Source organism: Alexandromys fortis, unplaced genomic scaffold (genome assembly GCF_014885135.2).
Source record: "Alexandromys fortis isolate MF-2015 unplaced genomic scaffold, M_Fortis_MF-2015_v1.1 scaffold_27, whole genome shotgun sequence".
Taxonomy (NCBI): domain Eukaryota; kingdom Metazoa; phylum Chordata; class Mammalia; order Rodentia; family Cricetidae; genus Alexandromys; species Alexandromys fortis.
Window position 1 is genome coordinate 11,694,624 of NW_026067952.1, and position 24,848 is coordinate 11,719,471.

General features: G+C 38.1%; 2 protein-coding genes across 9 annotated transcripts in view; one reads left to right on the plus strand and one right to left on the minus strand.

Moving 5' to 3' along the window:
* Positions 1 to 24,848, plus strand: part of Ncoa6 (nuclear receptor coactivator 6) — a 95,896-nt gene that overhangs the window by 21,759 nt on the left and 49,289 nt on the right. For 6 of the 8 annotated variants that reach the window (XM_050150714.1, XM_050150707.1, XM_050150710.1 and 3 more), the window contains exons 2-4: positions 17,263 to 17,364; positions 20,165 to 20,444; positions 23,508 to 23,663. In XM_050150714.1, the coding sequence (XP_050006671.1) occupies positions 20,210 to 20,444; positions 23,508 to 23,663 (391 nt within the window). In that variant the 5' untranslated portion in view covers positions 17,263 to 17,364; positions 20,165 to 20,209. Of the gene's footprint in view, positions 1 to 8,475; positions 8,546 to 11,118; positions 11,190 to 17,262; positions 17,365 to 20,164; positions 20,445 to 23,507; positions 23,664 to 24,848 lie in introns of all 8 variants that reach the window. The other 2 variants (XM_050150709.1, XM_050150708.1) reach the window with 2 other exon arrangements.
* Positions 4,401 to 4,936, minus strand: LOC126506839 (ATP synthase F(0) complex subunit C2, mitochondrial-like). The gene has a single exon (XM_050150715.1). It carries the CDS (start codon positions 4,863 to 4,865, stop codon positions 4,443 to 4,445), a length of 423 nt encoding a protein of 140 aa, XP_050006672.1. The 5' UTR covers positions 4,866 to 4,936; the 3' UTR covers positions 4,401 to 4,442.

Here is a 24,848-nt window from a genome sequence, read left to right on the forward strand (position 1 = left end):
AGATTGGCCAGTGAACCCCAGGGAATCCTCTTCTTTCTGCCTCCTAGCACTGGGATTATAGGTGTATTACTTTTCTGTTGTTTTCTGTTGTCATAATTTCACCATGACCAAGGCAGTTTATAAAAGGAAGCATTTAATTGAGCTTAGGTTTCAGTGGGTTAGAGTCCATGTTATCAGAGCAAAGGCATCACAGCAGGAAGAGCTGAGAGCTCGCATCTTGAACCTGAAATAGGAGGCAAATAAACAAGCTCTAGATGATGTCTTTTGAAACCTCAAAGCCTGCCCCCAGTGGCATACTTCTTCATCAAAGCCCTACCTCCTAATCCTAAAACAGCTCCCAGCTAAGACTTACAAGAGACGGTATTGTTCAAACCACAATAGGTGTGTACTCATTTTTTCTTTTTCTTTTTTCTTTTTTTATTTATTGAGCTCTACATTTTTCTCTGCTCCCCTCCCTGCCTCTCCCCTTCTCCCTTCAACCCTCCCCAAGGTCTCCATGCTCCCAGTTTACTCAGGAGATCTTGTCTTTTTCTATTTTCTACTTCCCATGTGGATGAGATCTATGTAAGTCTCTCTTAGTGTCCGCATTGTTGTCTAAGTTCTCTGGGATTGTGGTTTGTAGGCTGGCTTTCTTTGTTTTATGTTTAAAAACCACCTATGAGTGAGTACATGTGATAATTGTCTTTCTGTATCTGGGTTACCTCGCTCAAAATAATGTTTTCTAGCTCCATCCATTTTCCTGCAAAATTCAAGCTGTCGTTATTTTTTTCTGCTGTGTAGTACTCCATTGTGTAAATGTACCACATTTTTTCTTATTCATTCTTTGATTGAGGGGCATTTATGTTGTTTCCAGTTCTGGCTATGACAAACAAAGCTGCTATGAACATAGTTGAGCACATGTCCTTGTGGCACGATTGAGCATCCTTTGGATATATACCCCAAAGTGGTATTATTGGGTCTTGAGGAAGATTGTTTCCTAATTTTTTGAGGAGTCGCCGTACTGACATCCAAAGGGGTTGTACCAGCTTGAATTCCCACCAGTAATTCAGAAGTGTTCCCTTTTCCCTACAACCTCTCCAGCATAAGTTGTCGTCAGTGTTTTTGATCTTGGCCATTCTTACCAATGTAAGATGGAATCTCAGAGTTGTTTTGATTTGCAAGTGTCTTTGAGCCATTTAAGATTCCTCTGTTGAGAGTTCTCTGTTTAGGTCTGTACTCCATTTTTTAGTGTGGATTATGTTATCTTTTGTTGTCCAGTTTCTTGAGTTCTTTATATATATTTTGAAGATCAGACCTCTGTCTGATGTGGGGTTAGTGAAGATCTTTTCCCATTCTTTAGGCTGTCGTTTTGTCTTGTTGACCGTGTCCTTTGCTTTACAGAAGCTTCTCCGTTTCAGGAGGTCCCATTTATTAATTGTTTCTCTTAGTGTCTGTGCTGCTGGGGTTATATTAGGAAGTGGTTCCCTGTGTCAATGTGTTCAAGTGTACTTCCCACTTTCTCGTCTATAAGGTTCAGTGTGGCTGGCTTTATTTTGAGGTGTTTGATCCATTTGGACTTGAGTTTTGTGCATGGTGATAGATATGAGTCTATTTCATTCTTCTACATGTTGATATCCAATTATGCCAGCACGACTTGTTAAATATGTTTTCTTTTTTCCATTTCATATTTTTTGCTTCTTTATCAAATATCAGGTGTTCGAAGATGTGTGGATTGATATCCGGGTCTTCTATTCGGTTCCATTGGTCCTCCTGTCTGTTCTTATGCTAATACCAGGCTGTTTTCAGTACTGTAGCTTGAAGTCAGGGATTTTGATGCCTCCAGATCTTTTTTTTTTTTTCTTTTAAGTTCATGATTATTTTGTCTGCCTGGTGCCAGTGCAGGTGGGAAGAAGGCTTTAATTAGATCACCTGGAACTGGAGTTACAGATGGTTGTGAGCCACCATGTGGGTGTTGGAAACTTAATCTAGATCCTCTGCAAGAGCAATAAGTTTAACCAATAAGCTATCTCTCCATCCCTCTTGCCTAACTTTTTACAAGGGTCCTAGAGATCCAAATTCAGTCCTTACACTGGAGCAGAAAGCAGAAAGATGACTGAGTCATGTACCAGCTTTTTTCTCTTTTATGAAAGCTTGTTGTAATTGTCCACGATAGGATTGTATTCAAATTGTGACCAATAATGGTTCTCAAGTGCTTTTCCTTTGTTGTGTCAAAGCAATTCTTGATTTTGTGTTTAAGAACAATTATCCCCATGAAATTTTAAAAATTGTGTTTATTGTAAACACAGACTTGTTATCTTATTTGTACAGGCTTTATAAGCTTAATTCATACAGTTTCTTATAGTCTTTACATTTTGGGGATCTAACACAGAGCTTTCTGTATCATATATTTTTATTATTTGGTAACAGTGTTGATGCACTTTCAGTCATGTCTATGCATCTGCCATTTTTAGTGAATAAAAAATAGTAAAACTTGATTATTTGGTGTTTAAATGTTTTTCAGGTTTTTTTTTAATTTCTGTTTTTGCAATTCTCAATTGTACCTTTGTAACTGTTTTTAAGCCTTTTCCTATTTTTCTGCTAGACTATATTTCCTAAAGTGATGTAAAATTAGAACAAAAGATTATTTTTGGCTATATTGTCATATTATTTTTTTTACAATGACTACAATTCTGTTGCCACTATCTACCAGTTAATACTGGATTTTAATATTATTTTGTTTGTTTGTTTGTTGAGACAGGGTTTGTCTGTGTAGCTTTGGTGCCTGTTCTGGAGCTAGCTCATCTAGACCAGGCTGGACTTAAACTCACAGAGATCTGCTGCCTCTGCCTCCCAAGTGCTGGGATTAAAGATGTGTGCCAGCACCACTCAGCTATATATTATTTTCTTGTAGCATTGTTGCAGTGTATCACAGTTTAGTTGGGAGCTGGGTGATACTTTAAATACCTTATCATACAAATTTTCATACACATAATCCTCCTTCTGTCATAGTGCCTGTCATCTCTGTTTAACATGTTGCTATATTCTTAATGGGTTAAACTATCTAAAAATAGAAACATCTTTCTGAACAGTGGTGGTGTACACCTTTAATCCAGCAGAGGCAAGCAGATCTGTGAGTTTGAGGCCAGCCTCATCTACAGAATGAGCACCAGAACAGCCAAGGCTACACAGAGAAAACAATATCTTAACAAACCAAAAATATAAGACATCTTGATACCATAAGGCAGCATGCATCTCTTACAAATATAGCATAATCAGCGTAGGTGGACTTTTCTGTCTCATCAGCCAGTTCCCAAATAACCACATGGAGACTTAATTATAAATGCTTGACTGTTAGCTCAGGCTTGTTAGTAACTAACTCTTACATTTTAAATTAAGAGTAGACTCAATAATCTACTCTTTTATCCTATTATATCTATAATACCCACAATCCATTGAATGGTTAAAAACCACCCACCCACCTCTTGGGAATGTGGGCATTGTGTTTTTAAATTTACTTCCTGCTGTCTGGGGGTGATGGTATCTTTAGAGGATCCTGAAAGAAAAATTTAAGTTAATTGTCAAGTCCTGGTAGAGGTAGCTGTACCATTTTTTTTTAAATTTTGTCCAGTCTATGTATAGTGGGAAAGTGCCGGGCTTGTCTCAAGTACTGGCTAGGATAGTCTGTGAGGCTGGATCATCTCACCTAGCTACCTTGAAATTGTTCTGAGCAGTTTGTAAACCAATGCTGATCTTTAAGTAGTGCTATCAGCTGAATGGCATCATATGAATCAGGTGGAATTGTTGTGGGGCCCCATCTTCTTCCTGGAGACGTCAGAGGTTACTGTAGGAAAATTTATTGTTCATTGTGGAAAACTTAAACATTATTCATATCAAAACAAAAAGTTTGAATTTCAATAGCATATATTCAAAGAAAGGTACCATAGAGATGTAAATAGGTATGGGGAGAAGTAGAATTTTTGATAACCTTAGTCCCTAGATTTTATTTTCCTCTGTCCCACACCTGGTGGCTCCTAATATGAGACAGAAACTCTGAATTTTTCTTTGAACACATGCTGGATTTAGGGAAGTATAGCCACCATCCAACTCCAAAGCCAGCTTTGATTTTTAAGTGAGTCGTGACTTTATGCTGAGAAGTATTGAAATATATATGTTTAGGTAGTGAGATTTTACCCTGCAGAGGATATTGGTACCATAAGTCAGATTTCTCTACCCAAGCCTCAGTGTTATAAAAGATTCAATATTGGCTGTGTATAGGACCCATTCGTCATTGGTGCTGACCTGACTTTTTTTTTTTCTTATTAATACAGTATTTATTTGTCTTCTCTCTGTCAAACCCTGAGCCACTCACTTTCCCCAGACTTCCTGGGGAGGTAGAGGAAAAGGAACTTACAGGGCAGACGGGACACAAAAGAACTATGGGAGGTGAAGTGGAGACAGCTGTGTCACATGGCGAAGAGGATGAGAAAGGCCACCATTAGGCAAAAGAGCCCCATGGCCTCTGAGAGGGCAAAGCCCAGAATGGCGTAGGAGAAGAGCTGTTGCTTCAGAGAAGGGTTCCTGGCATAACCAATGATGAGGCTCCCAAAAACAGTTCCAATCCCAGCCCCAGAGCCAGCCACCCCAACAGTAGCAGCCCCAGCCCCAATGAACTTGGCGGCTGTGTGGATGTTCCTGGAAATGACACTGGTTTGGAAGCTGCGGCTAGGGACGAGTGAGGTCAAAGGACAAGGGACTGCCAAGCTGCTGAGGGCCTCATCTCTCCGTGTCTGTGGGTTCAGCTCCACTGCAGACAGAGGACGGCTCAGCAGCTGAGAGGTGCTCCTGACCAAGGAGCGGGTGGAGATGAACCTGGAACAGGCATACATTTTCAGGGGTGAGGGGCCAAGGCAAGAGAGCTGCTCCCAGGGTAGAGAAGACCTGATCTGAAGAGATCAGGTATCTTTAAGAGCCCAAGTATCTTTTACATTCTAAGTTAGCATTTTAAAAGCAAGAGACTCAATGCGTACTTACTTGTCTAGCTTCTGGATCTGCTACTCCTATTTAAATTAATCTTTGCAAAAGGTCACTAAAGGGTTCTCTTGGGTCTTATATAACCTTAGTATATGATTCAATTCTTTTTTCTGATTCTTGTCCCAAGCATTCAAGGCTGCTGTATGACATAGGGACAATATGTATTCATTGTACGTAGCTTGACTATCTGAATCAGCATAAGGGCCCTCACCAAGAATTTGATCTTGGGAGGCCTCAAAACCTCTGACTCTACCTTGATGTTCAAGGGTCTTAGCCTCTTCTCTAAAACTTCTTCCACTGTAACTGTGGACCATGGTCTAGTACAGCTGAGACTAATTGAAGCCAATCATGTGGAGTAACTATTTCTTGAAGCCCTTGTCTTTACCAACTCCCTCACATACGGTGAATGCATGCCATAAGATACAACTGCTTGTTAATATCTTTTAGATCTCTCATATGTATAGGTTTGCATTTACATTCTGTATATCCTTTTGGGTATTGAGTATTTGCTGGCTTTCCAGCCATACTAACAGGATAAGTAAGCTAAGACTCTTGGTAAGTCATCTCTGACTCTGAAATCTTTACTGTTGTCTTTTACCTGTACCTCTTTGCTTATCAGTTCTGACAAGTTCCTTGAATGATTCAAATCTTTTTATCACTGTCATTTATAAAGTCTGAATCTCTTGATCTGTGAATATTTCTAATGATTTCATCAAATAATTTCTGGTTCTCATTCTGCACAAGTTTTTATATTTTTCCATTAATGATATCTTCTCACCCTTAGAGATTATTTGGATGGAATGTAGATTGCATTCCAGGAAGGATGTTCTATCTGCTAGCTTGTCAAAACTTTATAACAGATTTGTATTGTCAATTTCAACAGTATGAATCCTTTCAGATAATCTCTCAGTGCCATTTTGTAAGGTTTCATAATCCATTGACATGGTTTGAATTTTATCTGGGATATGAAGGTCATCATTTTCAATGGTATGAGTCCTTTCGGCCAACTTCTCATTACTAGTCAGTAAAGTTGGTATCATCTCTAAAAGTTTCTCATTCTTGACTTATCAAACCATTTCTTTAAAGATAATAATATGAATTATCAAACTGATATCAGCTATGGCTAAGGGTGTACAAGTCACAGGTAAGACATATACCTCTCCTAGAATTCCATCCATAATAGAAACAGAAAGATTATTAAATTCTTGGATGGGGATATTACCTGCAATTATCTTAGGAATGGTTTACAAATTGCTTAAAAAAAAAAAACATAGTTAGCAGATGACCTACCTCTTTTAAAACCCTGGGTTAGTTGAGACTTTTTAAAGTATAATAACAATGTGGGCCAGAAAAGCCTGTGGATTTTCTAAGCAGAACTCAAAACCAAACTGAATGGAATTTTATTTAAGAGATGCAGGTCAGGGCAGCTGTACAGCAATTGCACACAGGTTGCAGGAGTCAGGGGAAATTGTGGTAGCCATGTAGGAGCCACACACACACAGGGCTGGAGACAAGTAGCTGGACTGCTGGAGCCACAGGAAACTGCAGGGAGCTGCAAAAAGCTGTATGTGTGCCCCATGGGGTGGGAGCAAGGATGGGCAAGGCAGGAGAGGAAGCTAAGTCGGGGCAGATAGGAGCTAGGAGCACTACTGTTTTTCCTTAACCTAGGTGGCTAGGTTTGGGTTTCAGTTCCTAGAAGTGGAATTCCAATCCCAGCTCTGGCCTGGGCTGGTGACTTTAAAAGGCCTCAGGCATACTGCTTTTTCATAAATTCATGCCACAAAAGTTGGGCACCAAAATGAAGCCCGATTAATAAAAACTTAGAGGGAGAAATTGGGGTTCAACCTGAAGGTCAGAAAAGTAAAACAGCCATCCACTGACTCTTACCTCTACCTCAGTCCAAAATGGTACTTTTGCCTCCAGGAATCTCAGAATGAGACTGAGACTGAGAGCTGTCTCCTCCTGTTTTATAATTCTCTCTAGGGCTGGGATCAAAGGCATGAACTTCTTGGTTTCTATGGCAACTAGTGTGGTTACTGGGATTAAAGGTGTGTGTTAGCACTACCTGGTCTGTAAAGCTGACCATTAGGGCTATTTTAACTCTGATCTTCAGGCAAGCTTTACTTATTAGAAAAATGAAATGTCACTACAAGCTCATAGAAATTGTGTCTTACCTCAGCTCATACAACTTTATGGGAAGACCACAAGGAGAACTCAAGGCAAAGCCACCCAGGCATGATCAGCCTTTCTCTTTCTATATCACATTGTGTGTTAGTGTAGCTGGTGCTAGTCAAAGTCAGATGTGGTGGCACACACCTGTAACCCTATTACTTGGAAGGCTGAAGTGGGAAGAGTAAGAGCTTTAAGCTAGCCTGGGCTACACAACTAGGTTCTGTCTAAATAAACAAAGCTATGTTATTCTGAATATGGACACCAGCTGATCTTAGTATTTGAAAAATGCATACTAAGGTTAGGAAATGTTTGCATGGAGTCTAGGCTTTATTTCATTTCCATGTATGGGTGGCAAAGTAGCTGTACTAGGGCACAGTTGTGAGCTTGGAACATCTGTATTTCTATTTATTTGTTTCTTTGTTAGTTTTTGCAGTTGTCATAAAATAATTATTTCAGAATATAAAGTAAAGCCGGGCGGTGGTGGTACATGCCTTTAATCCCAGCACTCAGGAGGCAGAGGCAGGCAGATCTCTGTGAGTTTGAGGCCAGCCTGCTAGTTCCAGGACAGGCTCAAAGAAACCCTGTCTCGAAAAACAAAAAACAAACAAAAAAAAGAATATAAAGTTAATGCTAAATTAAGATGTATGATGTTATCAACGTATTTATAATTTTAAACAGAAGAGCACTGATGTGGACTATATGGGCAAGCTGGGACAAAGCAGCTAACTAGTGAGACTCCAATGCATGATAGAAATCTTTTAGGATTACTACATTTTACAAATACATACAGCCCTTTGTCTCTCTCCCTCTTCTTTCCTTTCCCCTTCTCTCCCTTTACCTTCTCCTGTACCCTTTCTCCTTTTCTCTCTTTTGAGATAGTCTCAAAGCAGTTCTCAGGCTAGCCTAAAATACATTGTATAACCCAGGCTGTCCTCAGTGTGTCTGTATTTTAAGGATGTTGATTGAAATATAATATTCATTAGGAAAAATGCACAAACCATAAAGAGCATGACTTATAAAATGAACTTACCTCTATAAGTAACTATTATACAGCTGTTTTGAAAATACCTTGAACATTCTTTCTGATAATAAAGTTTATTTGCTAAAAAGACCACTGTACTAAGGGACTATTCACCATTTCTTTTACACCTCTTTCTAGAATAAATTAACAAAAATAGTAATATATGGAATTAGGCTGGTCATCAACATTTACTTAAGATCTGTTTACTGGGTTTATTTAGTCTTTTCTGATGTTTCTCTTCTTCTTCTTTGTTCTTTCCCCCTTTTGTCTAGGTCCTGGGAGGAATGGAGAGGGGTCCTAGTGACTACCTTCTCTGAAAGTGGTCAGAGAGTTCTTAAACAGGTCTGTCAAATCTGGAATACAAATAAAAGTTGGATTTTTTTTTGAAAGACTTAGTTTCAACTAAAAGGATTGAATTAAGAATAAACTTTTAGGTTTTTTTTTTTTTTTGTCACTACAGTTAGGCAAGCATTAAACCACTGACCTATCTCTGGGTCCATATACTTTACTCAAAATTTTTAATTTATGATACGTGTATGTATGTGGTAGTATGTGAATGCCATGGTGTATGCATGGAGGCTGGAGGTAGGAGTTATTGCTCTCCTCCTACCATCTGAGTTTCGGGGAGATTGAACTCAGATCATCAGGGTTGGCAGCAAGTGCAGCTGTTTTCTTTACCTGCTATGCCATCTCACTGGCTAAACTTTACCGTTTTAAACCAAGTTATTTGACCTCAGTTTACAACAAAATATTTTACTTCGGTAAGCTGCATTTGGCATGTAGGTTTAATAGTTATCTGTTTGATAAAAAAACATTTGGCCATGTGGGGGTCAGCCTATAATCCCAGCACTTGGCTGAGGCAGGAGGATCATGAGCCTGGGTACATACTGAGTTCCAGGCCAGTCTGTACTACATAGGAAGACCATGTCTCAAAAAAAGTCACCACCAACAGAGCATGTTGAGTCATGTCTTTATTGTGTCAAATATATGAAATACAGATGAATTTTTTATTGGTTTTATAGGAGGAATCAATAATAGATAAAGAGGTGAACTTACCAACTGTGTATGATTTTGGAAGAGAATACAAGCATAGATAAAATCTCCAAAGTCAATTATTTATTTGCCCCTTTCTGATGTTCTTAGAATTCCCAACAAGCTCCCTTACAGGTCTCAGAAGGTCTAGTGTCTTTGTCATCACCAATCAGCATTATCATTATGCAGATACAAACTTGCCTTTACATTGGAATCCCCTGGTATTCTTGAATTTTTGATCATCGCCTGTGCCCATTTTTAGACAGTAATCGGTTCAAATTGTTGATCTTTTTATTTTATTTATAAACACATGCACATATAACTTACATGCCTACACATACCTCCCACCCCCATCATTTGCCTTTTCTTTCATTGTGGTGCTGGGATTTGAAGGCAAGGCCTTGCTTGTGCTAGGTGAGAGAACTCCCTCAGCCCTGAGATTTGCTTTTCTGTTGGTGATAATGATAGCAGGTGGGTTTTCCCCCCTTATATTGTCATTTGTTTTAATTTCCTGCCTTTTTTCTTGAAGAGTTTTGTTTTGAGACAAGATCTTACTGTGTAGCCTTATCTGGCCTGGAACTTGTTTTGTAGACCAGGCTGGCCTTGTACTCCAGCCTCCTGAGTGCTAGAATTAAAGGTGTCTGCCACCATGACCAGCCATTCGTTTGTATTTGTCAGTCTTAGGGGGTTTTAGATTTTGAGTCATTAAATAAACCTTTCCCACTTGAAGTTACAAATATTTGTTCTGTGTTTTTGTAATATTAAAATGTAGAGTTTCACCTATTATATTTGAAGTTTTTGGTCTGTTTGGGGTTATCTTATTGTGTAGCAGGAGAAATTCAATTAGTCTCCCATCCACCTACATAAGTTTTCATAGTAATATAACTATTGAGAATATGACATGTGTCAATGTTCATTAATGCACATATATTGCATGTATGTTGTCTATGCATGTGGAAGATAGAGCATAGCAATCTTCTCTCCTAGAAGCCAGAGAGGACTTTGGATGACACTCTCCACCTTATTCCTTTGAAAAAAAGCCTCTCAGAACCTGGAGCTAGACTGGTAGCCAGCAAACCACAGTGATCCCCATGTCCACCCCACCGTGCTGTTAGAGTGCCTGTGCACACATGGCCGTGCATTTTTTTCATATTGTGCAAAGGATTTGGATTCCAATTCTTAGCCTACATAGCAATGACTCTCTGTGTGTGGAGGCTGCTTGTTCATTTCCCGGCCACCCAGACCCAAAATAATCAAACAGAAGCTATATTAATTACAACACTGCTTGACCAATAGCTTACTCTTCTTTTGAACTAACCCTTACTTCTTAATTCAACCCATTTCTATTATTCTGTGTATCTCCACTAGGCTGTGGCTTACCAGTGCCAGCATGTTACTCCTTCAACAGCTACATGGCGTCTCCCATCTCCCTGATTCCACCTTCTTTTCTCCTCTATCTCTGCTTGGAATTCCTGCCTTGCTCTATTCTGTGCTGCCATAGGCCCAAAGCAGCTTCTTTATTAACCAATGGTAATAAAACATATTCACAGCATACAGAGGGGAATCCCATATCACCTCTCACTCACTGAGCCTTTCCCCAGCCCTTATTAATGTGTTTTAATCTGATAGGACTTAATTGCTTTCTCTATTCTCATTTTTCAGTTTTCCTACAAACCTTAGAATCAGGTTGTTTTATATTATAAATTATTAAATTATAAATTAAATTATAAATTCACACATGTGAATCCTCACCTATGAGGGTACTATTTTATCCATGTCTTAAAAAATTTTGTTTAAAAATGAGTATTTTTAAAAATTTTTTATGTATACAAATATTTTACCTTCCTGCTTGTGTGTATTTATGTGCACCATGTATGTGCCAGGTGCCCAAAGAAGTCAGAAGAGGGCTTCAGATCCCCTGGAACTACAGTTGTGGATGACTGCAAGCCACCATGTGAGTGCTTGGAATCAAACCCGATTCCCCTGCAAGAGCAACAATGAGCTATCTCTTCAACCTCCTTCATAAATATTTTTAGGTTTTCTTTTTATATCTTGACCTTTCTTTTTAGTTATCTTAAAAATTTTAACTTTCTTGTCACTACTAAAAATGAGATCTTACCCCACATGTTGATAATTACATAGGTAATAAATGCTGTTTTTTCTATATATTAATTTTGCACAATGCTGCTTTGCTAAATTTTATTATCTGTCCTTTGCTTAACTTTCAAATATACAAATCTGTCATTTTCATTAGTTTTATATTCTTTCCAATTTTTTAACCTTTATTTCTCATTTCATTTACTGATTTTATACATCTGTGCTCCTGACTTCACTGATATACTCCTCTCCTCCTCCATAAAGCTGCTGCTGACTCATGCTTGTTTTCTGTGTGTGGTGCTTCTTCCTTGAATTACACACTAGCCCTCACTTTTGTGTTGAGAAAATAAATTTTTATCATGTTAAGAAGACTTTTGTTTTTGAGACAGGGTTTCTCTGTGTAGCCCTGACTGTCCTGGAACTAGCTCTTGTAAACCAGGCTGGCCTTGAACTCACAGAGAAAAAAGCAGGGGTGGGCACTAGGGAAATTAAGTTTAGTGGCAAAATAAAATGTGTGTATAAAATCCTAGATTTAGAACCCAGTACTGGGGACATGGGTAAGTTACATCAGTGGAGATGACCACATAACATCTTCCCTCAGTTTCCTGATACCAAGTTTGCTTTGAGTTCTAATAACAGACTTCACTTGGCCATGGTGCATTATTATTCTTTTAAAGAACTACCAGATTCTGTTTGGAATTTGACTGAAAGTCTTACACACCAAACAGTGTAATTAAGGTTGATGTGTAGCTTTCTGCCTCCGAATCGTGTTGACTTTGAGTGTTTATATTTACTTCATAAAGTGAATTGAGGGGCTGGGAAGATTGATTATTCAGTAAAGGTGCTTGCTACCAAGCCTGATTAACTGCATTCAGTCACTGGGACCCACAGAGAAGTGGAAGGAGAGAACCCACTCTGAAGTCGTCCTCTGATCTCCATGTGAGCACAGTGACATGAGTATGCCCACATACATGTAAAATAAAATAAATGTAATTTTACAAAGAATTGAAAGTTTTCCTGTATACTGTGTGCTCTGGAACAACTTCAGGTCATTAGATTTCTGTGTTTGTAAAGTATTGTTTTTCATTCCACTTGTGTATGGTGCTTAGGGGTGACTGGGATCCTGTAGGTGGTCATGGTGGAAGCTTGAACTATGAAGAGGTGAGAATGAAAAATCTGGTTCATATTGACTTGGTTCATCTGGATCAAGACTTAAGGGAGTCTGATACCAGGTGGTTTATTCCCAACAAATTGAAACACATTATAATTTGGGGGAAAGTTTCCTGGTGTGATACAATCCCTGGAAGGAAAATAATTACATTGAAACTTAACTCAGCTTAAAGGCCTAAGGGTCTGGCCTGGTTTTAGTCATACAAATAGCATAGAGATCATTTAGGCAGCTCTGGTCCTGGTTGTGGGAACCTGGGGGGAGTCCCTGGCTGTACAGAAAATATAAGGGCCATTTAGACTACTGGGTATCTCTGGTCCTGGTCGTAGGATTTGGGGGAGCCCTTGGCTGTGAAAGTCATTTAGATTACTAGCCAACTCCAACCCTAGTTGTAGGAGCTTGTTATGACCTGGCCCAACAGATAATGCAGATTACCAGGTTATTAAGCACTTCCAATTCCCAGCTTTCTGGATGGAAAAAATAAGTTTTTCTTCTTTACCATTGGGAAGATAATCCTGTGTACTTAACATTCCTGGTTTCCCTGGAGATCTGTGGGCTCAAGGACCTTTGTGCTGAGCTCTCAGCAAAGGAAGTATTAAAATATTTACCTTATAGCTGGGCATGTTGGTGAATACCTTTACAGGTGTATCTCTGAGTTCAAGACCAGTCTGGTCCACATAGTATGTTCCAGGATAACCAGAGCTATACAGAGAAACCCTGTCTCAAATATATATATATTATGATGAACAAAACCTTGACCAAAGTAGTCATCAATTCTTTTCAATCTCTTTGTCTTTTTTGTTTCTTTCCTTTTTCAGTTTTTCAGGACAGGGTTTCTCTTTGTAGCTCTAGTTGTTTTGGAGCTCACTCTCTAGACCATGCTGGGCTCAAACTCACAGAGATCCTCCTGCCTCAGCCTCCCAAGTACACCACCACCAACAGTTTGTTTTCTTTCTTTTCTTTCTTAAATCAACTAGTTATATAACTATTTTAAAAAACATTCTTCCGATATGAAAATATTTGAGCTGAGCATGATAGCCCCTACTTGTAATCACAGCACATGAGGAGGTGAGACCGGAGGATTGCCAGGAATTCAGAGTCAGACTTGGCTGTAGAGTACTACCTGACTTACATTTTTAAAAACATTATCAATTTTCCTATTTATTTTTATTTATTTGAGATAGAGTCTTGTGCAGTGCAAGCCTCAGACTCTTCCTTGTAAGACTGGCCTTGAACTCTTGATACTCCTGCCCTACTATCCCTCTCCTCCCTAGTGCTGAGATCACTAGCTTGAACAGCTAGGCCTGTCCATTTCTGAGGCTGGTTAGCTTGTTTGGTTTTGTTTTTCAAGACAGGGTTTCTTTTGTAGCCTTGGCTGTCCTAGAGCTTGCTTTGTAGACCAGGCTGGCCTAGAACTCATAGAGATCTGCCTGCCTCTGCCTCACAAGCACTGGGATTAAAGGCATACGCCACCACCTCTGCTTGGCTTCCCTTTAGAGTTTAGTGAAGAAAGGGTCTTGATGTGTAGTTCAGAACGGCCTTTAATTTGTGCAACTCTTGCCTCGGCCTCCTTCAGGCTGATTGCAGGTATGTCCTATCAATGTATTTTTTTTCTATTTTCTAATTGAATTCTGTTTTATTGATGTCTCGTTTTGTTCCTTATTAGCTCATTTTAATGTTTTTTTCTAACTTTGAGTCAGCTATTTAAGTCATTTATTTACTTCCCCTTACCCCTCTTGTAGATATTTTATGACTATGAATTTCTTTTTTTTCAAGTTTAACTTTCTATTTTTATTAGCAATCAAAGGAAAAAATACATCAAAGTGTCTCTTTTTCAGCCATTTACTCAAACAAAACAAACAGGAAATCTTTTCAGCTTTGTGATACTCTAATTTTCCAATTCAAGCAATTATTAACAGTAGCTAGACAGATGATTCAGCAGTTAAGGAGTAGGTACTGCTTCTGCAGTAGACAGATAGTCTTAGCATTCATGTCAGGAATCACAATGCCTGTTTCTAGGGTATATGATGCCTCTTCTGGCCTCCAGAGGTACCGCACTCACGTACATTAAAGATAAATACATAAAGTAAGAAATTAGAGGCAGCAGTATCTCAAAATTGCTAGACAGCAAGACTCTGCTCACTCATAAGTATACATAATTTAATGCAAAATGCCTAAAAGATCATAGTTGATATGAGTAAGTCTAGTTCTTATCTTTCAGTCATGGAAAGCATAAGGCACACTGATCAGTTAAGAAAGTAATCAGTTTGGGGATGAGAGATGGCTCAGCAGTTAAGAGCTCTTGATTTAACCGCTTTTAGCCACAGTCCAGTTCCTAGCATCCATGTCAGTTTTAGGGACTGGATACCCTTCTTTGACTTTATGACCACTGGAACACACATGTGCATACAAACAGAAACATAAGAACATAAAGAATAAAATACATCTTTCAAAATTAATCAGATTGGTCAAAGAGGGTATGAGAGATGATTCTAGCAGAAATGTTTGAAAAGCAATATGGGGTATTGCTCAGTTGCTTAGCATACATGAAATCCTAGATTTCATCTCCAGCACTACATAAATCAGACATTGTGGTTCATCCTATAATCCCATTAGGGAAGACCAAAAGTTCAGGATCAGCCATTTGTGGTGGTAGCACATGTCTTTAATCCCAGCACTCAACAGGAAGGTGGACCTCTGTCAGTTCAAGACCAACCTGGTCTTCATAATGAATTCCAGACAAGCCAAGGCCACAAAGTGAAACCATGTGACAAAAGAAAGAAAGAAAGAAGGGAGGGAGGGAGGGAGGGAGGGAGGGAGGGAGGGAGGGAGGGAGAGAGGAAAAGAAAAGTTCAAGACCACCTTGGGCAATATACCTTATATCTCAGAGACAGAAATATGTTTAAAAAAACAACAAGAAAAATCTTTGGTTTGGGTCAATAATGGGAATCTGTAGCCTGAAAACAGAACCATGCAAGTGAGGCATGATGGTATGAATCTGAAATGGTAGCGTTTCTGAGGTAGACTCAGGAGGGTCAGAAATCCAAGAACAAACTCAGCTACATAGGTTTGATTGAAGTCAACCTTCCAGATTCAAGTGGGGGCCATTACTTTAAAAATAAACAAGGCAAGCTGGTGGTGGTGGCATGTGCATTTAATCCCAGTACTTGGGAAGCAGAGGCTGGGGAATCTCAGGGAATTCAAGGCCAGCTTGGTCTACAAAGCAAGTTCCAGGATAGCCATGACTACACAGAGAAACCCTTCGTGAGTCTTGACAATCTTTGCCATTTTGTCCACTCGAATACAGAGATGAAACTTGCATACCCAAGGACTTCTGCTCACTGCCACCACCCACAGAGGCACGACTGAATTTCTTCCTCTCAAATTGCCTGTATTCTTTGGTTCCTTTATGTAGTATTGATTTACAGTTTTCTAGAAATTTTGAATTTTTGCTTGACATTTTTTTCTTAACTTGAATCCATAGGTTTTGCTGTTCCTTTAAGATGGAAGACTTGTTTGTTGGTTCTATCTTGAGTCAATCATTTTAGTGCACTGTTTATTAGAGTATTTGAGCACTCTGTTATTTCTTTGGATGTATTGAGATTTTTCCTTATGGTCTAACTTTAAAAGTACTTTTTTCTTGAGTTAAAAAAGCAATTAAAAATAGTTTTTTCTTACTAACTACTACCAGTGCATATCCATATAAAATGTCAAGATTATAAAATAAATATTGAGCTGGCAGGATAGTTTCTGAGGGTAGGGACACTTGGCCAACAAGCCTGATGACCTAAGTTCAGTCCCTAGGATGGTAGAAGAGAAGAACTGATTCTCACAGGTTGTCCTCTGACCTCTGCACACTGTGACACATGTGTACATATGTATACACACACTACATAGATATTTTAAAGATTTTAATCAGTATGTGGCAATAACAAAGTTATAGCACCCCAGTTAAATATGTTAAAGTCTAATACTATCTTGTTAAGATAGGTAATTTTTTTCTGAAGCATGCCAAAATAATAAAATTTCCATGTTTAATTTATGTTTGCCATAAAGAATGCTTTACAATTTAAATTAAAATTTTAATTAAAACTATGATATTGTGAATAAAATAGGAAAAGGCAACTATACTTTATGAAGTTTAAAAATCAATATTCTGTTAGATGATGTGAGTCTAATATTCAGTGTGAATAGAAAATAATTCTGTGGGGCTGGGCAGATGCTCAGCAGTTAAGAACTCTACTGCTCTTCTAGGGCACCTGGGTTGGGTCCAGCACCCATGTGGTGGCTCACAACCATCTGTAACTCTTCTGGCCTCCAGAGGCACTAGACACACATATGTTGTACATATATAAATGCACACAAAACATCCATACACACAAAATAAAGAAATCTTTAAAAATTTATACAGAGGACAATATTTGGCTCCAAATATCTATAGGCAGTTTCCCTGTTTAATTAGGCAGGTTTAGGAATGAAAGTCTGGAGAGTGATGGAAGCCAGAGTTCCCAGTTCTGTGATTCTTATATGAAGCTGGTTTGGGTTCCTGAGTTTTGCTTCTACATTCTGTATGAGTGGTAGGGCATGTTTTAAGATTTCCAATGAGAATTCTGATTTAACAATTTCTAGAATTCCCATATTGACTTTATAACTTACAGTGTTTGTATTTTTTACCCTGATATCTTTATAATACTGTGGTTTTTCTTTCCTCTCTTTTTTATTTCTCTCTCTTTTTTTCTCCTTTTTATTTCCTTTCCTAAAGAATTCTGATTTGGCTGCTACTTTGAAATACAAGCCCAAAAGATGCCACCTTGTTTGGACTTAGAGGATGACATGGATAAGTGATAAAAACTAAGACATTTTGGTAAGTGAAACTTTATGTAAGACAATTTGTTAAAAAGTCTATTTTATATGTATTGTGTGTGTTTTCCCTCATGTATGTACACTACATTCATGCAGTTCCCATGGAGGTAAGAAGAGGTTGACAGATGCCCTGGAACTGAAGTTACAGACAGTTGAGGTTCTCCATGAGATTCTAGGAATTGAACCTGGATTCGAGCCAGTGCTCTTAACTGCTGAGCCATCTCTCTGATTTCTTTCACAACATGTTATCAGTATATAGAGAATCTGCTGATTTTTATTTGCATGTGTGTTTATGAGTAGCCATGGAATCCAGAAGAGGATGTTAGGTTCCACTAGAACTGGACTTATAGGCAAGGTTGTGAGACACCTGACATGGGAAGCAAGCTCTAGTCTTTACAAGAACACTAAGCTGCTGAGCCATCTCACTAGTCCTGCTACTGGTTTTTTCTGTAAAATTTGTATATCTAATTTCTTATGAAAAGTATTTTCTAGCCCTACAAACTTTCTGGTGAGGTCCTTAGGGTCTTTTAAGTATATAATCATATCTGTATACAGAAGTGATTTGATCTCTTCTTCCTTATTTCTATGCTTTTTATTCACCTGTTAAAGAATTCAAGTACTCAAAGAAAAAGAATTCAAGTACTATCTAGGAGTGATACCATACACTTTTATTTTATATTTTGCATAAACCTTTAATTTCAGCACTCTAGAGGCAGAGGCAGATGGATCTCTTTGAGTTCCGGTACAGCCAGAGCTACATAGAGAGACCCTGCCACCCCCCCCAAAAATGCAAACATACAACAGAGAATTCAAGCACTATATTTAGTAAGAGTATTGGGAGGTAGAGTAGGGCTGAAGAGTTAGCCTAGGGCTAAAGAATACTTGCTATCCTTGCAGAGAAGCCAGGTTCAGGTCCCAATACCCACATGGCAGCTCAAAATCTTCGGGTCCTCTATAAGAGCAGTATGCCCTCTTTAACTGCTGAGTTATTTCTCCAGCCTCTGTGTCTTATTTCTATTTGTATATGTTTGTGCCACCAAGAGACATAGAAGTCAGCAAACATGCAAGAGGCAATTCTCTCCTTCCTCCATATAGTTTCTGGACATTAAACTTAAGTTTGGCTGCAAGCGCTTTTACACCCCAAGCCATCACACTAGCTAGCCCTCAGTGTGTGTTAACCATTTTTTTGATTAGATCTTCTTGGTTCAATTTGGGTAGTTCATATATTGAGCAAAGTACCCATTCCTTCAAGATTTTACAACTTACTGTAAGTTTTCAAAATATTCCTAAATGATCTTCTGAATTTCACTGCTTTCATAACTCCTTTTTAGTCTAAGTATGTACATATGTATGTATGTATACTTACTTTTTTTTTTTTTTTTTTTTGAGAAGAAGCCTTTTGTATCCCAAGCTGGCCTTGAACTCTTTTCATGGCCGGATCCTCCTGCTTCCACCTTCCATGTGCTGGAATCATAGGTGTGTATCACTGTGCCTGGTTTATGTGATGCTGGGGACAAAAATCCAAGGCTTTGTGCAAGTTAAGCAAGCACTCCTCAATTGATCAACTGATCTACATCTCCAGCCCCTTAATTTTCTTCATTAATCTCTATTTTGGTTAGTTTGGTTATATTATAAAAGAACTAACTCTTTGTTTCATTAATGTCATATTTTTGTTTTATTCATTTCATTAACACCTGTCCTAGCATTTTTTTTCTTTCTTTTTATGAAAAAAAGTTGAAACATTTTTTATTTACTACTTGTTTCTGTAGATGGCTTTGGTGTGTGTGTGTGTGTGTGTGTGTGTGTGTGTGTGTGTGTGTGTGTGTGTGTATGTGTGTGTGTGTATAGGTTAGAGGACATTTGTAGTTTGATTCCCTCTATGTGGCTTCTAGAGATCAAACTCATCATCAGGCTTGGCAGCAGTCACAGTTAACCTGCTAATTCATCTCACCAGCCCACTGATTTTTTGAGACAGTCTCAGATTTGCAGGCTAGAAGCAATGTGTTTGCTTGTTTAGCTGTCTCACCAGCCTGTGTTACGGCTTTCCATCTACTAATTTTGGTTTGACTTGTTCTTGTTTTACTAAGACCTTGACATACATCGTTAGGTTATTTTTCTTGCAATTCTTCCTTTTGAAATGCCTGCTAAATTAAATAGTTACAGGTTTTAGGCAGTTTCAAGACTCAGTCTTTTCTCTGGCTAAGCAGCAGCTTTTAAGCCTTAGAAACCGTTATTGGTTTTATTTATTTACTTCTAATATTTATTAGAATTTTTGGTTTTTGTTTGTTTGTTTTGAGACAGGGTTTCTCTGTGTAGCCCTGACTGTTCTGGAATTCGCTTTGTAGACCTGGCTGGTATCCAACTCAGAAATCTGCCTGCCTCTGTCTCCTGAGTGCTGGGATTAAAGGGATGCACCTCCGCTGACCAGTTGTTTATTAGAATTTTAAAAATGTAGCTGGAAAGTAAATAAAGTTGTTTTACAAAGGATTGTAATGCTGTTGTTTTGTTTGTTTGAGACAAGACTCTGCAGCCTAGGGTGGGCTCAGACTCGCGTTTTCCCTGCTGAGATTACAGGTGTGCACTGTCACACTCCCCTTCTTTATTTCCCTGTGTCCCTCTGTATGTTTCTCCCAATATCCTAGTCCTACCAAACAGTAGCATATAGTATTATGAAAGGAAATTTTACTTAGTGAATAAATGACATCTTTTAGAGAAGTCTGGATGATATGTTAAATAATAACGATATGTTGAGTATATGATGATATGTTATAATACTCTGCATTCCCCCCTTGTTTTTGAAGGTTTTCTTATTGTTCACTTTGCATATACTTCTGGAATAATACACCATGGTTTTGGATGACCTTCCAAACTTCGAAGACATCTATACTTCCCTGTGTTCATCAACAATGGAAGATTCAGAGGTGGATTTTGACTCTGGACTAGAAGATGATGACACAAAAAGTGATAACATTTTGGAGAATTCCACAATTTTTGTAGCCTTCAAAGGAAATATAGATGATAAAGACTTCAAATGGAAACTGGATGCAATATTAAAGAATGTGCCCAACTTGTTACACATGGGTAATTGCTTTAATTTTTCTTCCTTCTGATTACTCTTTTGAATGTTTGCCCTTTCATGGTTACTGTTAGTTCTATAGAGTAAATTGGAAGGCTGGTTTTAGGTGCAAAGGTGGAACCTTCCCCTGCTGTTAGCATGTCTTGTTACTATCATTTTTTATTTATTTTTTAGTTTGTGTTTTAGAAAGAAGTCAGGTTTTATTACTGAAGACTGAGGTTATAGTCTTTATTACAATATACCTATTTATTTTGTATATGTAAGGTGGATATGTGCCATAGTACATGTGTCCTTTCTCCATGCAGGAAGCCAGGATCAGATTCAGGTCATCAGCTTTACTGGTGGGTAGCTACCCACTGAGCCACCTCACTGGCCCAGATTGTATTTTTGACTCAAAAACATTTTGTCAGATAGTCTCTGATATGATGGAAATTTTAAAGGCTTTTATTTTCTCCCTAAAACAGGAATGTAGCCTAGGCTACCTTTGGTATAGTGATCTTCCTGAAACTTTGATTCTAGGATTACACATGTAGGCTATCTTGCCTAGTTTTAAAAGTTGCTAGTACAGTTTAACTGATTGTAATTAAACATTTTCAACTATATTAACATTAAGACTAGTATAAAGAACATGGATAAGTTTCCAGTAATTATCAGATTGGAAAGAAACTCTGTCTCTGGGATCCACAGTTTTTCGGTGTTTGGAGACATGTCTCCAGATGTCATGGGAAGACAATAGTCAAACCTCAGGGCTGGATTTTAATGCCATGTCTGATTTCATTAGGTAACTACAGCTTTCTGAATCACTTAGCCTTTCTCTGGGCTCCAATTTCCTTACCTGCAAGAGAACTTTGACTAAACATTGCTAACCATTTTCAAATTTTGTGAGTATATTAATCCCATTGCCCTTAGCAAATGATCTGTTTTATTGTTGTTTTACATTAGAGCAAGTGGATTCTGTATTAGTATTTAGTATCTAATGGTTTAAGAGCTGGAAGAGGGGTAAGTGACATGTAGGAACTCTCACAGGTATCTGGATTTTGAGAAAGCATATTCCTGTATGGCTATTTTATTAATATTAAAAGATATACTTGAATAAAGCATATAAACCATTTAGTTGACCTGAGTTAATAACAAAAGGGAAATTATTTAGTCTGAAGCTACCAGATAGCTTTTATTTGCTGCCTTGTCTAAAATGTAATTGTAAACAATATTACTCAGTTAATCTCTCAAACTTTGATTGTAAATTACATGTAACCATTTTTATATGTGGTTTAATGGTACTTAAATACAGTTATATTTTATAACAATCACTAGCAGCCATTTTTATAACTCCTGTCTTATAAAATTAAAATCTATACCTATCATTTAATAACTTCCCCATTCCTTCCCTATTTTAGCTCTTAATAAGCACCATTGTACTTTCTATGATTTTTTTTTATTAAAAAATTAGATTTTTTTTATGTGTATGGGTATTTTGCCTACATGTCTGTAAATACCCCACATCCATGCATCGTCCATGGAAGACAGACGAGGGTATCAGATCTGCTGGAACTAGAGATATAGCTAGTTGTGAGTTGTTATGTGTGCTGGGGATTGAACCTCTATTCTCTGGAAGAGCACTCAGTTCTCTAAACCACTGAGCCATTTCTCCCCGCACCATGATTTTGACTATTATACAAGCAGAATTGTGTAGTACTTGGCTCTTTATGACTGCTTTATTTCATTTAGCATAGTATTCTCATTGTTTGTCCACGCTGTAGCTTGTAATGGGCTTTTCTTACCATTTCAGGCTGAATATTCCACAGAATGTATGTCTATACCACATTTTACTTACCAATATTTATCATGTTACTTCCATGATTTAGCTGTTGTAAATAATCCTGCCATAAACATGGATATAATTTTCCATATCCTGCTGTCAGTTCTTTGGCTGGATACTTAGAATTTAAAATGCTATATTGTATAGGTTTTTTTAAAAAAATATGTACCATATAATTCTCTTAGCAGATTGTACGATTTATATATTCCCATCATTAGTACACAGGAGTCCCCAGTTTTTCCATATTATTGCCAATATTTTCTATAGTCTATTTTTATAATAGCCATCCTTATGTGATATGGTATCTAGCTACTTGATAGTGGTTTTTAATACACAAAATCCTTAAGAAGTCTAGTGTTTCTATTGTTTTCTTTTGTTGCTTGCCCCTTTACTGTTGTATCCAAAAAATCACTGCCAGATCCAAGGTGGTGAAGGTTTGTTACTAAATATTTTCTTCTTAGACTTTTAGGTCTATAAAAATGTTCCATTTTCAGTTAAATTTTGTATATATTAGGTTAACTTCACTCCTTATCATGTGTACACATACTTCCCTCAGAAACTAGTTAGGTTTTTTTGTATTCTTAAAAATCTGTCCAGAAGTATGTGTCAGTTTCAGAATTGTAGAATGTTAGATGTTTTTCTGTCCTAAAGGAAGCTTACCTGTTGTAGTGCGAGCTTTTACTGTTTTGGCTTTTTGGGGAGCCTGACACCCAGCTCCCAAATCACACGCGGAGGCTTCTTATTTATGAATGACCAGCCTTAGCTTGCCTTGTTTCCCACTGGTTTTTCGTAACTTAAATTATCCTGACTACCTTTTGCCTCTGGACTTTTTTCTTTTCTTACTTCTGTATATCTTTCTTTCACTCCTACACTGTGGCTGGCTGGCCCCTGACATCATTTCTTCTTGTTCTCTTGCTACTCCTCCTTTCTCATTTCTCCTTCTGGCTCATCCCTACCACTTCCTGTCAGCTAGTTGCTGTCGCAAACTCCTGACTGCAGATGAATTTTACTTAATCAGACACATCTTTGCATCATTAAACAAATACTCCAGAGCATAAACAAAAGTAACACACCTTGAAATAGTATTCTCCAACAACTTGTTGAATGTATGTTTTCCTTCCTCAGTTTGTTGTGCTTCAGTGGGATCTGTACTCTTACCTAAAGTAGGAATTTTTGTTTTGTTTTTTAGTTGCACATTCTCTGGTGTCTACAAAATTGATAATTTTATTCTCTTTTCTTTATGACCAAGAATCCAGCAAGCTAAAGGTACAGAAAGTGGAGCCTTGGAACAGCGTACGTGTCACATTCAACATCCCCCGGGAAGCAGCGGAGCGGTTACGGATCCTGGCTCAGAGCAACAACCAGCAGCTTCGGGATCTGGGGATTCTCTCCGTTCAGATTGAAGGTCCTTTACTTTGCCATGTCCCCATCTGAATCAAAATACAGTAACAGTGGTATTCAGCATAGTTTCTGATGCTGCTTTGTCTGTTCTTCTGCTCTTTATTTTTGAGACTCTCAAGCAACTGTGTATCCTGTGCTTCATGTTGCAGTACCTTAGAATAAAGAAACATTAAAGTATTACTGCAGCCTGGAGCATCATTCCTTTGGCTCTTTGGCGTTCAGTCTCAGACTTTAGTTTTACTTGTATCCTGCAAGGAACTGACTTGTCTATTTGAAGAATATCTAATTTTAATTGCTTTCTTTTACTGAATAACTTTATTATTTCCTTTGTTTATCTAGCAGATTAGGGAGTCCTGAACAATTTTTTGTGTTTATCACTAGAGTGACCCTCTTGAATATAAAAACATGCTCAGCCTAATACATAATATCCAGCTTAAAGTTCTTTTGTTGCTTGCTACTTTTCACAGAAATTCAGGCCAGTTCTTTACCACGACCTCAGGGCCTACACAGTCTCACATCAACCTTCCTCATATAGACTTATGCTAGTTAAATTCCACCCCCACCCCCATCAGCTCTGTTTTCCAGTCTCTTCCAGTTTTCATTTGGTTCTTTGAACACACAGTTCTCCCTTCTGCCACAGATCTTTTGCACTGTTGTCTTCTATAAATGGAGTACTCTCTCATACAATTCCTGTTCATCAAGTGAATATTTGATGTTTAGTTTCTTTAGTTTTTGTAATATTTTGGAGATCTCTTGTCTGATGTGGGGTTGGTAAAGATCTTTTCACATTCTGTAGGCTGCCATTTTGTCTTAGTGACTGTGTTCTTTGCCTTACAGAAGATTCTCAGTTTTAGAAGGTCCCATTTATTAATTGTTGTTCTCAGTATCTGTGCTACTGATATTATATTTAGGAAGCAGTCTCCTGTGGCCATGCGTTCAAGGCTATTTCCCACTTTCTTTTCAATGAGGTTTAATGTGACTGGATTTATGTTGAGGTCTTTAATCCATTTGGACTTAAATTTTGTGCATGGAGATAGATTTGGACCTATTTGCATTCTTTTACATGTTGACATCCAGTTATGCCAGTACCATTTGTTGAAGATGCTTTCTTTATTCCATTGTATAATTTTAGCTTCTTTGTCAAAAATCAGGTGTCCATAGGTGTATGGATAAATATCAGGGTCCTTAA